The 13,023-nt window shown below is 40.0% G+C and overlaps 1 protein-coding gene across 1 annotated transcript in view; it reads right to left on the bottom strand.

Moving 5' to 3' along the window:
- Positions 1 to 1,848: 1,848 nt before the first annotated feature.
- MDFIC2 (MyoD family inhibitor domain containing 2) overlaps positions 1,849 to 13,023 on the bottom strand; it is a 114,521-nt gene continuing 103,346 nt past the window's right edge. Inside the window, exons 5-6 of the mRNA XM_019651314.1 lie at positions 10,535 to 10,756; positions 1,849 to 2,144 (exon numbers count right to left, since the gene is read on the bottom strand). Coding sequence (XP_019506859.1) covers positions 1,885 to 2,144; positions 10,535 to 10,756 — 482 coding nt within the window. The 3' untranslated portion in view covers positions 1,849 to 1,884. The remainder of the gene's footprint in view (positions 2,145 to 10,534; positions 10,757 to 13,023) is intronic.

Genomic DNA, 13,023 nt, shown 5'->3' with positions numbered 1-13,023 from the left:
TTGTACTGTACCACTCTGTACCAGCCGGACTAAGAAGTGGAGAGTGATGAAGTGGTGCAGGGTAGTTAGAGAATTAGAACACCAGTTAAAGTTCCTGATACTGCCATTCACTCACTGCATGGTCTTGGATAAATCAGTTCTTGGAGCCTCTGTTTTCTCTTATGAAAAATGAGAATATTGAATAAGAACAACCTTAAGTTCCTTTCCTGTTCTAAGGACCTAATCCACCACAATGATCTGGCAGTTCAATGCATAGAGTGCAGAGATGTCTCTGAGCTTCTGAAAAGCAGCAAGACTGAAGTATTTCATGAGAAACATGGGGCACACACATGACTGTGGTCTGTGAATAACATGATTGTAAAGAGGAAGGAAGCCGGCATTAACCACGGATGCACTGCGCTCTCAGGAGCAAGACAAGAGCTGGCAAATGCCTTCTTAGAGGCAGCCTGAAAATATTTTTTTAAAGATTAATAGTTTTCCGTATTTGGAGGAATTTACTGCAGAATAGAAAAATGTGTTCATTCGCTACAGAAACAAAACAAATATTGCTTTTGCCTGAAATTACTTAAGTCAAGCAAAAAGGTACTTGGAAGTGTTTTGTTATTTGCCTAGATTGCAAAAAGTTCCCTCAACTCTCCACTTCGCCTTTGTGTCCTTTGTTTGGTTATTGATATAGTATCCTTTTTTGGTATGCAATGAATATATTGCAATATCACCATGGGAATATACAAGCACACATTAATGAGCAATGTCATGTCTACAGAAAGTAAAGATGATTCTAAAGTAACCAACCTAGATGTTTTCCCCAAATATTTTGTTTTAATTTGGTTGAGCTGAAAATTACTCCCTAATTTATATCACATATTTTTTTAAAAAATTATAAGTATGAGGAAGTGCTCAACATAATTATTTATTACTTCAATTATCAGAAAAAGAGAAAAGCACATGCTGTATTAGGAAACTCCAGTGCTGAATAAGTACATGCACATGTATTTCTGTGGGGTGACAGTTTAGTAAGATGAACTGATCCTGTTTTAATATCTTGTTACTTATTATACCTGACAAATAAAAATGAGGAAAATGAAGAATTGATTATCGAGGGTCATTTTCTTGAAACTTGCACATAATTCCCATTTATGCTCATTAGACGAAGAAGAGCCTTTCTATAACAAATTGAGAATATGCATAACCTGTTATGACATAGTCATAGACATATAATAATATGGTCTAGAATTATAGTACTCTCTCAAAGTACATCATATTCAAAATTCACTGGAGATGTCTTAAAGACATCTGTTGTAATTACAGGAACATGGTTTCTAATTCATTTAATTCCCTTTTCTACCTAAACTGTACATATAAGTGAATTTTAAGAGACTGTATAAATAAATTTTTAATTACAAAATGATGTTATACAATACATTATTAATAATAACCAACAATGCATAATGTTTATGCATGAGTCCATTAGAAAGACAAGCTAAAGTATGTCACTTCTAAAAGAATGCACTAATTTGTCCTGAATTTGTGAATGAAATGGAACCCATGATGCAAGCCAATGAGTGCAGTGACACAGAGTGGTTTAGCATGCTGTTGTATAGTCAGGAAACATCCTGTGCCTGTGGCATTTAAGAGGTATTTAAGATTTGTTCATCACATGTGGTCAAGATCCTATTTTTCAGCGAGCCATGCAGTTGTGAAATTTGAAATAAGACCATTGAGTTGACAATACTAGCTTTCTCAGACAGATGTAGAATAAAATGGACTATAGCATTCAAGAAATGTGCACAATCCTTACATTTCAGCACAGGAAAATCAGTCTTACTGTAATTGAATTTCCCTGTGAGGTCAAAGGGTCTGCTGGAACATGGTTACTTTGTTGCATTAGCGATAACACATTTCTGAAATCTCCATGGCCAGCTCCAGACACTCGCTGGTCTCGTGGCAAGATTCAAAAAGGCTGCAGTCCATGTCACAGTTGCAGTTGCAATCATTCCTAGAGTGGCTTTCGTCGGAGGTGTGGTAGTACCTGTGAGAGGGGCAGCACAAGTTGGTACACACCGTTTCACACGTATCAGGGAGCATCAGGAGACAATCCCAAAACTGGCAGAACAGACAGGTGAGGATAAGGGAGGCACACTCCTCTGTTTAAAGAAGAAGAAAGAAAATTAATAGTGGCACATATGGGCTCATCTGTGAAGGGCAGGCATGTGCAGTGGTATGCTTGATAACCAACTTTATCGCCAGCTCTTAGTTATTTATTCACATTAGGAGTAATGTACATCATATTCTCTCAAGCTCCCCAACCCCCACGCAGTACTTACTCTATTTAAGTAATTGCTTTATTAACTTTTTGAGCATTTCCTATGGATTCCACATAATCTGGTTATTTAAAGTGCTGTCACTTTTCTAAACTCCTTTATTTACTTTGTCTGCAGAGGTGCTGAGAAGCACCACAATTAGCTCTACATTTGAAAACTTTGCAACTGTCTGAAAAATAGCAGCTCCTCCCCACGTGCAGGGAGTGTTCAGGAGGAATTATAGTCGGGGACAAGGAGAGATTACAGATTTCTAACTTCTTGTCACAAGGCTTTCTTGTTTGTTTGATGTAGAATCCCATAAATTTGCCATACCCATATTCAAATTCAAGTGAAAAACACATTTCAAAACCTAATATAAATAATTTTTTAAATAGTCACAGTTTTTTTTCCTTGATTGTATTTTAGTTTTAATCCCTGTCTCCTTTTTCCTCCAGTTATATAAAGCCTTGGTTTTATATCCAGGTTAGATGAAATACGTCATTATGTTCCTAAAAAGGTATAAATCTTATCAATCCTCTTTAAGAAAATCGGTTTAAAAATTTACTATGCAGACTTGTAAAAATCTGAAAAAGCATCTCTAAGGCATTGAAGGTAATTGGTAATTCTAGCCAAACAGCTGTGATGGGTTATAGATTATTATATTTTTTGTTTCCATAAAGGGAATTAGTTAGAAGATGTAGCAGTTCTCTTGTTAAAATTATAACTTTTCTTTCCTTTTCTTTTTAGTCAAAAACATGTGAGGGTTTTGTAAAGCATACGTAAGTGTTCACATGACATATCCAATTAATTAAAATCAGTATCCTGAAAATTGTTGATGGTTGAAAATAACATTCTAGCATAAACTGGAAAAAAATTTCCCATTCCTGACGGGCTTATCAATCCATTATAGTTAGACTTTCATAAGGATTTATTTTTTTTCCCAATAAGAATGCAACAACTTTTGGTTTTCGGACTTCAGTCAACTTAGCCTGTACAAGCCTACGGGAGAGACTTTGCTGTCTGAGTCATCTGCTAGAATGTTCTAAGTGTTCTTAGAGTCGCATTCATTTAATTTTAACAATATTTTTCAGAAAACTTCTTTCTTTTATTGTTCATATACTTGTTAATCTTTAAGAGAGAAAAAAGCACATGGAAACTTGCTCTGAATGGGAACAGGTATTTTAAAGAAAGCCATTTTCATTTCTTTTAAAAAACACTATATAAATGTCTAAAGTGAGTCCTGCATGTGGGTAAACAGAAGTCTTCCTTCCTCCTCCTGCTCCCCCCGCCCCCCAAACCCCTCTCCCTCCTTTCCTTTCTTCTCAATAAGCCAGTGGTAAAGAACCACATCATGACTTTTACGACTGCTTTAATTGCCATATATTGTTGCAGGTGCTGTGGCCATTACTCAATATTTATAGTTCAGGCAGCAGATTCCATAATACCTCTATGGTGTACGTTCTTCTCTCTTTGCCAGACTGGGTGTATTTTTATTCACTTCGAGCCAGCTTCCAGTATGTGGCCAACTCACCCATATCTTATAAGTCACCACAAACCACCCACAAAAATTCAGGAGTAAGTTAGTACAGTACATAGACTATTTTGCGTATGCATTTTTGAGCAGGGCGTGTTGGTGGTCAGAGATCTGGGGCATAAAACCTCATCAAGTTTTACCAATGCCAAGACTGCTACTACAGCAACTCCTGGCAGAGAAGAGCTTCTCGGTGGAAAATATTCTAGGCAAATGCTCCATGATCCCTCAGGCTGGAAGCTCAAGAGACTTACTCAGCCGACGACCATAGAAAAATGATCCCACTAGACCCTGTCACTTGTAGATGCTATGTTGAAAGTTTGGCTTGCAGGTAAGCTGGGTTGGGTGCAGGGTGACTTGTGAAGATAGGAGCTGGTGTTTCCTATCAGAGTGTGAAGAACTTGTTTGTAAAGGGGTCTTATGATTTCCTGAGGGCATATAACCTTTGGTTCAATTCCTCTTGCCAAAGTCTCTGCAAGTTGGCAGACTCTGGAGTTCTTTGCTTCTGATGTCTACCTTAGATTTTATTTACAAAAAAAAATTTTTGGCCTAATCCTTTTGCCAAATTGGCATTTGTTTCCTTCCACCCTTCTACTTTGCACTTGAGAATAGAGTCCATTTTTTCTAAGTCAGTCCTTTTTATTTGGTTATAAAAGGCAGAGCCTCTTGCCCATAAAAACATGGCAACATTAATGAATTGAAAACAGATTTTTCTCAACTTTCAAGTGTGTTCCATGCTTTTCCTAAAAGGCATATTAAATAATTCTACATGAACAGGCTAAACTGTTTTGCATATGGCCGCTTTTTTTTTTGTACAAAAATAACGTAAGCAGTTCAGGGGAAAATGTGCAGCTGTTTGAAGAGAGTTGGGCTTCCCTTTCCCCTGAATGGGTGTATTTTCTTTCCCTACACTATTTATTGGGGCATAAGTGTTTAATAAACATGATATTCAAAGTCATAGCCCATGACCATAGCTCCTTCCCTCATCCCATCCAACAGAGTATGCCATGCCTGCAATTGCCTACTTCGCATTTCTTCTGCAATGTCTTCAAAACGCCTCACACTGACCAAGGCCAAGTAACATCAGGAACCCCCTCCTGCCCCCATTCCACAAGCCTGTCCCTCCTCCAGCTGTCCCTTGTGAACGGCTGCTGAACACTCAGGTGAATTCAGGAGAAACCTGGGACACATTCTTGTCATTTTCTTCTTCCTCGTCGTCCTCTCCCATCGGTTCTTCACTGAGCCCTGCTGATTGGATCTCAAACTCATACTTGAAACCCATCAATCAGCCTGGTGCCCATCCAGTGTCGCCCTCTTAGTTGGCGCCATCACCAGCCATCACCACATCAACAGCAATAGCCTCCTATGGAGGACGCTACTTCCAGGAGCCCACCTCAGATTCTTCAGTGAGGATGATATTTTTAGTCATAAATTAGAACAACTCTCTCTTTAAAGTCCTAGATTCTTGCAATGGCCTGCACCCCCTGTGTGATTAGGTTCCTGCCTATTTTTCTGTCTGCCAGTTCTGCTCTCCTTCTTACTCACTGCACTCCAGCCACACTGGCGAAATTTTAGTTCCTGGGATGCACCCAGCACAGGGCCTTTGCACGTGCTCTCCCTTTGGCCTGTGTTGCATACTCTCCCCTCCGACTTTACCTAACTCCTACTCAACCTTTGCGTCTTTATCTTAAAACATCTTCTTAAATCACATCCTTGTTGAAACTCTCATAGCTCTCTGCTTTACTTTTTCTTCATAGCATTAAGCACAGGATGATATAAAACTAATTATTTTGCTAATTAGTTGCTCCCCTACTAGAACCTAAGTTACAAGAAAGCCTTATCTCTGTTGAATGAATGAATAAGTGAACAATAAGGGATAAATAAAGTAGTCCCCATTTTTTAGATGGAAGGACCAAGGCTCAGAAGTCATCACTGATTCCTAAATCTCTCAACCTTACAGTTGTAAGGTTGTGGAGCAGAGATTCAAATGTAAGTCTTTTTGGATCTGAAATCCAAGCTCTCTTCCCCACGGTTATATATGTCAACTGTTTAACATAAAGGAAATTTGCAGTCCTCTACACTTTATGTACACCTCACATAGGTCTTGAAGTAACCCTGAGTTGAGTACTATTATTCTTGTTTTATAGATGAGGAAACTGGCTCAGAGAGATTAAGAAACACAGGAAATGGCAGGGCTGTCATTTGTATCCAGACTGCCTCCCTCAGAGCTCTTAATTCTGAAGCCTAGCCTGCGCTTCACAGCACTCTCACCTTCCTTGTGCTGTGTTTGAGCGTGGCGCGGGACTCTGCAGGCTTGCTCAAGGCCTGCGCTCTTGCGTTTACCCTGCTCTGCTCTGTATTTCCAAGACTGGTCCATTCCTTTGTCCAGGCTCTGTTAAGTGGCCACCAGGAGGGGGCAGTGACGGGAAATGGGAGGGTAGGAGAAAGGAAAAGCCGGAGTGTTTCTCCTTGCTCACTCTGAGTGGTGCTGGGCAGTGTTTATATCTTCTCCTTGGTTTTCTCTCTTTCTGAATGCCCTTCTCTCTGTGGTTCCTGCTAACGCCACTTACCAGTGGCCTGCGTAGTAACTAGTTAGTAGTGGCCTCTGAGCTGATGCTGGGACTGGTGGCCTACTAGTGGCTGGAGGGACAAAGGGAAGAGGTGGCAGAGCCTTCACGTTTTGGCTAAGTTCTGGGTGGCCTCACGCTTCCCTCACTTGGCTTCTCACCTCTCATAGAACCTGTGTAACACAGTCCCTGTATTTTAAATGTCCCTTATTGAGCTGGCACAGGCCTCAGGTCGCTGCTGCCAGAGTGCTCATCGCACTGCCCCATGTCTTACCTTCTTGCAGCCAAGTTGGTACTTAGCTGTGAATGAGAAGCCATGACAAAAGCCCTCTCAGGTTTGTGTCAGTTCCTTTCTGCACCCTTAGGGTACTTTTAGGACATCAAGGCAGTAATGTGCTAGGTGATACCCTAACAACACTGATGGACTAAAGCCGACTCCACAGGTGCTCAATGTACAACTGGGGATTCGCTAATTAAGAGGGAGAACCTCCTTCATTAGAAAGAATGATGTTTAATTATATTGGAAAAGTCCACAAAACAAGGCGTTTCCGCAGATGTCAGCCTCGTGGTCCCGGCCCTATACTTGCTGAGTCTACCCTCCCAGCTTTTTTCTGGCCACCGTGGTACTCGGGGTTATGGGGAGAGAGCAAGAAGAGACAAGCTTCGCAGCCGGCTGTAGTTCTTATAGCTTTCCTCAGCTCCAGAAACAAACCACCTGCTACTCTGAGAATCATTACCCAAAGAAGCAAGAATATGGTTCTTTCAGAATCACTCCAGATAATCAACGACCACCCACCTTCTCCTGCTCCCAAAACAAAGTAAGAAAAAACAGGCAAAATGAGCCTGGTACAAATCCAGTATTCTAATACATTAATAGTTAATGTGCCATCACAGAGAATGTGGCATAATAATAGATTCATGACACAATGTCTCTGACTGATTACTGAAAGTTTTTGGTCAAAAAGTATAAAAAGTGGTTCCCATTCCCCCAACATGAAGCTTTTTTTTTTTTAAGTCTGTAATGTAGAATGCGAATAAATAAAGTATGACTGAATGTCATTTTCTAGCTGGGGTATCATCCCTGATGTTATCAATTTTAATAGCTACTTAAATATGTCAAGATCTATTTAAGTTCAGACAAGCACAACTAACATTCAAGTCAGTTTGTTAGAAGTAGAATGACTAGATTTGGGTGATACTTAGTAAATTTGTGCTTATGTTTTTTTCTGAGCAAATGAACTGAAATAATTATAAAATTGAAACATTTTATAAGGTGACACTACTGCATTTAATTGTATGAAATTTACTGTGTAGAAAATGTAATCATTTTATTCAGCAGTCCATGGCGTAATTAAGACTATTCTTTTGAGGTATCTTGTATTTATGATTTTTCTCTTCCACCTGGATGAGATGTCTCAAATTCAAAATTATACATCAATTAGGTATATTCTCAGGATCCTTTTTAAGGAGACTGTTTTCTAATAGCATGTGTATCCCTGGTTTTATTATCCACAGGTATGCTTTTGCAATCAGAACATAGAAACAGAAGCAGAGACACAGATCAGATAGTGCTCTGGACTTTTTCAATTTTATTTGGGAAAGGGACCACACAGGACGAGCCACGGTTTAATAATAAAGTAATGTTGCAGCATATAGTGCGTGATGTGCAGTAAAGATCCTTTTAAATTCCCATCAGAGCACACACCATGAACTGTGCTAATGGATGTAACATATTTTACAAAATCTGCATGTGTGAAGCTTTTCCATCCTGTTTTAAGTGGGGCAATGTATATAAATAATAGATATTAGCAATTAAGCATCCATTCCTATGCACTCATTTATACATTTGAAAATAAATTAACCACAAATGACATGAAAGTGGATGCAATCTTCTCTTTTCCCTTCTGTTTCCCCTGCTGTTCCTGAAAGATATTTCTGTATTTATCTCAGTACGAACAGTGACCCCAGCTCTCAATTTCTACATCCTTAAATTAATTACTATAAAAAATTCTCTAAAATGAAGTGAGTCTGACTTAACTCTTCATTTCCTTGATGTTTGTTCTTTAGGATAATGAGAGTTTCTTATCACTATTTGTGGCCTTAGTGGGTTTTATTACTCTCTTTTTCATCCAGGTACCAAAAGTCCTTCCCTCGATGGGAGGATTTTTTACAATGGGAACAAGAAGGGCGGGTGATTTTCTATGCTGTTATCTTAAAACCAGACTTTCCTGAGTTGTGCTGGTCTTAGCCCAGGCCTTCAGAAAATAACCTAATTCAACTGTCCTCGTGATTCTCCTGTACTCTTTTGAAGAAAGAATAATTGGTTATTTTTCCTGCATGAGAGTTCTATTAATTGCTATTTTAACGGAGTAGTCATTTTGGCCCTTCCCTGAGAACATAAGGAATTTCGGGTATCACGCTGGCCACACCAGCCCCTTCCAGGGTCCCTGATAGGACAGATCATAGTGGTTCCAAAGCTGCACTGTGTTCTACGATGTGAGTCTATGCAATGGCGATTTCTAATTCTGGGATCAAACAACGAAGATCCATTACAAGTAAGATCCATGCTTGCATGATACTATCTGATAAAATACTTTGGCATCAAAATGTTTTTCAGAGAACTCTCCTGTGTTGCCTGTTTTCTTAATTGGTGTGAAACTCTAATGAAGCCAGAAAACGTGGGCATCTTGGATTCGAGGTTGTAACCTGGCAGTCTACAGGCCAGAGTTGGCCCAAGGCTGTGTGTCGTTGGGAGTGTTTGTGGCTTCATAAAAGAAATAGAACTATTGGCAACACTTACAATTTTAGAGATTTCACAAAGCACTCCTGATCTGGCAGCTTTGGGCCTGTATTTCCTTCCTGCAGCAGTTAGCTGGAGCTGAGCAGAGGCAGGGCTCTTCACCAGGCCACAGCCCTCACCAATCCCTATTGTTGCTTCCCATTTACATTATTCATGTTGTCTCCTGGCAACCGCAGGCAACTGTGTCTGCAGCTTCTGGTCTAAAGCACCCATGACAGCATTTGTGCAAGACACCACATATGTAACATGTGCTAGAAATTTTCTCTTCCCTTACTTTCTAAAACTGTGATCATAATAAAAGCAAAAATTGAACACATATTATGTGACAGGTTGTGTACTGGTTGCTTTACACATGTTATTTCATGGGATCTTGAAAACACCCTCTGGTGTGTTACTGGCTCCATCATATAACCCAAAGGCGGAGAGGCAGAGGTGGTAAAAGACGTACCCAGTGTTATACAGTTAATACATTTCAGAGCCAGGACTTAAACTGATGTGATTCCGAAGTTTCTCTTATACAGAGTTTATTTAATTTTTTTCTTATTTTGAAAAAGTAAATATGAATTTAAACATAGATCAAAAACTGTACTCTAGTACATTTTCCTTTGAGAAACTCCTCCTAGCTTTATTTAAATGCAAATGTAGATATTAAACACTTCAAAATTCTTGAATGGTTTATGTCTCCTGTAAAGGTCACTGTGAAGTTAACCTGAGTAAAATTCATATGGAGTCCATGACTTTGAACTTGGCTATGCTGATCATTTAGCACCACATCAATTTGAAATTGACTTTGCAAATGGAACATGCCTTTGGTGTCGCATGCAGGGATGGTTGGGTATAGGTTTGCATTGATCAGAATGCTGAGGAAGTGATATTACCTAGAGGAACCAACCCTTTGTCACAGGTTGCTGATTAAGCATCTTGATATTTTACATAGCCTGTATTTATACCTTTCCAGCATTTCAATAGCATTCCACTCTGCCTTCGTCTCCTCTCTACCTAGAGTCTCGGGCTAATAGTCCCAGATCTGAGAAAAGAAAGTTTGCCATTTTTCTTTATCCATTTCATAGCCCTATAGCAAGAATGATTACACCTCACTCCAGCTATTTAAAACACTTTGCCTCTGATTTCCAGCTTTGAGAGCAAACAATCTGCCAAGCACCTCGTAATTGCAAGGTGACCTTGACATGTGTCATTCACCAGGGTTTTCAAATCGAAGTCTTCCTCTTTAATATTCATAAAGCCTTTTTTCCCCCTAACAGCATATGTGATGATTTTACAAGGGCTGGGGGTTGGGGAGCTTTATTTAGAGATGGGCTGATTCTGAGAAACATACCATCAGTGTCTCTCTGATGAGCTGAAGTATCAGTTTGAAGGTAAGAAAATCTCGTCTGGCATTCTTCAAGGGAGGACAGTGATGTGCTGTGTTCTGACAGTTTTTTCTCACTGGGAGTTTCCTTGGCTGGTCCATCTGTGATATTGAATTCGGATACTGAATTTATAACGATAGCATTCATGGGTTTCTCTTCTGCAAGTTTTTCATTGGTAAGTTGGGTATCTAGATGAAAAAAAAAACACATACACAAGCTCACTAGAGTTGACACAACCTAGTAATCTAAGAATGGACATTTGTAGAAAATTTTACATTCTCAACTTTCACAAGAATAAACTTTTTTTTTAAATGAAGCATTATTGAATAGGAAATTGTGAATGAAAACACAAGAATAAAAGAGTGCAGCAATTATAAAATTTTACACACATTCCGAGTTTTACCTATCAGAGTAATTTGTGACACTTATTTCTAATGATGGGCGGAGAGAATCAAGGAATTTGTTCACTTGGATCGATAAAATCTTACAGTGTGTTGTCAGCTTACTGTCATAGTGTTTTATGGATCTGAGAAGCAGTCAAAGGGTCTTCATTCTGAGCAGTGCTTCTCAGTAATGGTATGTGATCTCAATCAAGTTGTCTTATTTCTTTGTTTCTACAAACCTCAGTTTTCTCCCCTGTGTAAGAAAAGTGGTTATAACTAAATTGTTGACACACTCATCTCTACTCCTGCCCTCAAAGATGCCAGGTTGCTACCCTTTTCTCTGTTTTGCTGTGTCTTAGGTCCACTATCCAGGTTATGGTCTATATGACTGGGGGATGGGGAGCTGCTGTTTGAAAACATGTTGGATCTTCATGTAATCACCTGGCACAGTTATTGGAGATGCTCAGAGAACCTCGAGCAAAGTGCTTTGTTGGATTCTGGTTTGGAGAGGCATAGAGAAAGCTGAGAAGACTTGGGCTATCAGGTATTAATATTTCAGAACTCCCACATTTAGTCATTCACTCCCACGGCATAATTGAGGGTCTATTATGGGACAAGTACTAGGCTGGGCAGTGTGGATCCAGTGGTGACGAGACAGGCATGGTCCCTGACTTTCCCAAGCATCAAACAAGTTAGCACAAAATAAGTGCTAAAGTTACCATATTGAAGAGGGTACAAAAAAGAAGCACACCATGAAGTCCCATCATAGAGAGAACCAGGCTGAGTATCGGGGCAGTAATGGTACTACTAATCTACACTCATTACATGGAAGAACCCTAAGATAGAGAAAAGAGTTAACAGAAGATATTCTCAAACATGCAGTTAGGCTGACTCCTGGGGACATCCTAAAACTTCAACAAGTACCCATCCTGGTGCCTTGGTGGCACTTTTGGGAGGTGGCAGTGCATTTCCATTGCTGGCCCCATGCTTGCTCGATTCAGTAATGCTCATTGAGTGGCTGGAATAAATAACACAGCTGGCAGTCTGCGCTGACTTTACTGAGTTTACACACCTCAGTGCAAGAATATGTTCTTGCCAAGTCCATTGTCATCATCCTTTCTGAAGCTGCTGCTTAGTTTGGGGCAGATGGAAAGTTCTGCTAGGTCCTACCCCCTGAGACAGTGGTTCCCAGAGCTGTCCACAGAGTAAAATTACCCGGGAAAACTTTTTAAAATTTGGAATTTTTTTAAAGTTCAGACAACCCCTTCTCCCCACAGTCCCTGGGAGATTTTTGAAGTGCCTCAGGTGACTCCAAAGTGCAGACAAACTTGGAGCCACTGCCCCAGGGGCCTTCTGCTTTTGGGAGTGGAGAAAGGAGAGAGCCACATGCTGATCTGTGCGTCAGTGGTTTTCAGAAACCAGCCTTGAGATAGCTGCTCTCCACAGACTCCTAACTGGCACGGGAGTCACCAGTATGGCACACACAGTTGTTTGAGGCCACTTTCATTTCTTTCTGAGTCTCCAAACAGCCTTACTTTCAACAATGTTTAATTTTTATTCTGTACCCCTTATGCTGCTGGCTTTAAATCTCTTGGTTGCCATTTTATTCACCCTAAAAAGGATTGGCAGAAATAGGGGTTCAGAAAAACAACTATTGTTGATAGCAATTAACATAAGATTGAATGGATAGAATTAGCCCCACAGATTGGGAAGCTCTGGGCCTTCTGTAACCCGAAAGAGATTCACCAAATTAAAGATAAGATGATAATGATGATAACAATAGTTTATTTTTCTTGCTTGGGTAATCAGCTAATGTCACAAACAGATAGCCATTTGAATCATGCCTCAGCACTCAGAGAGCAGTATTGACACTTAACTCTTTGTCATGGGGACACTGTAGGATGTTTAGCAGCAGCCCTGTCCTACTCTACCTACTACATGCTAGCAGCACCATCGCCCTAGATTGTGACAAACAAAAATGCCAAATTTCCCCTCTGCGGCAAATTCACCCAGGCTGAAAACCAAACTGCTGCTAATACACACACACACACACACACACACACACACACACA

The sequence above is a fragment of the Hipposideros armiger genome, unplaced genomic scaffold (assembly GCF_001890085.2).
Source record: "Hipposideros armiger isolate ML-2016 unplaced genomic scaffold, ASM189008v1 scaffold_158, whole genome shotgun sequence".
NCBI lineage: Eukaryota > Metazoa > Chordata > Mammalia > Chiroptera > Hipposideridae > Hipposideros > Hipposideros armiger.
The sequence above is the reverse complement of the archived record's forward strand: the minus strand, read 5'-3'. Positions and strand labels throughout refer to the sequence as shown.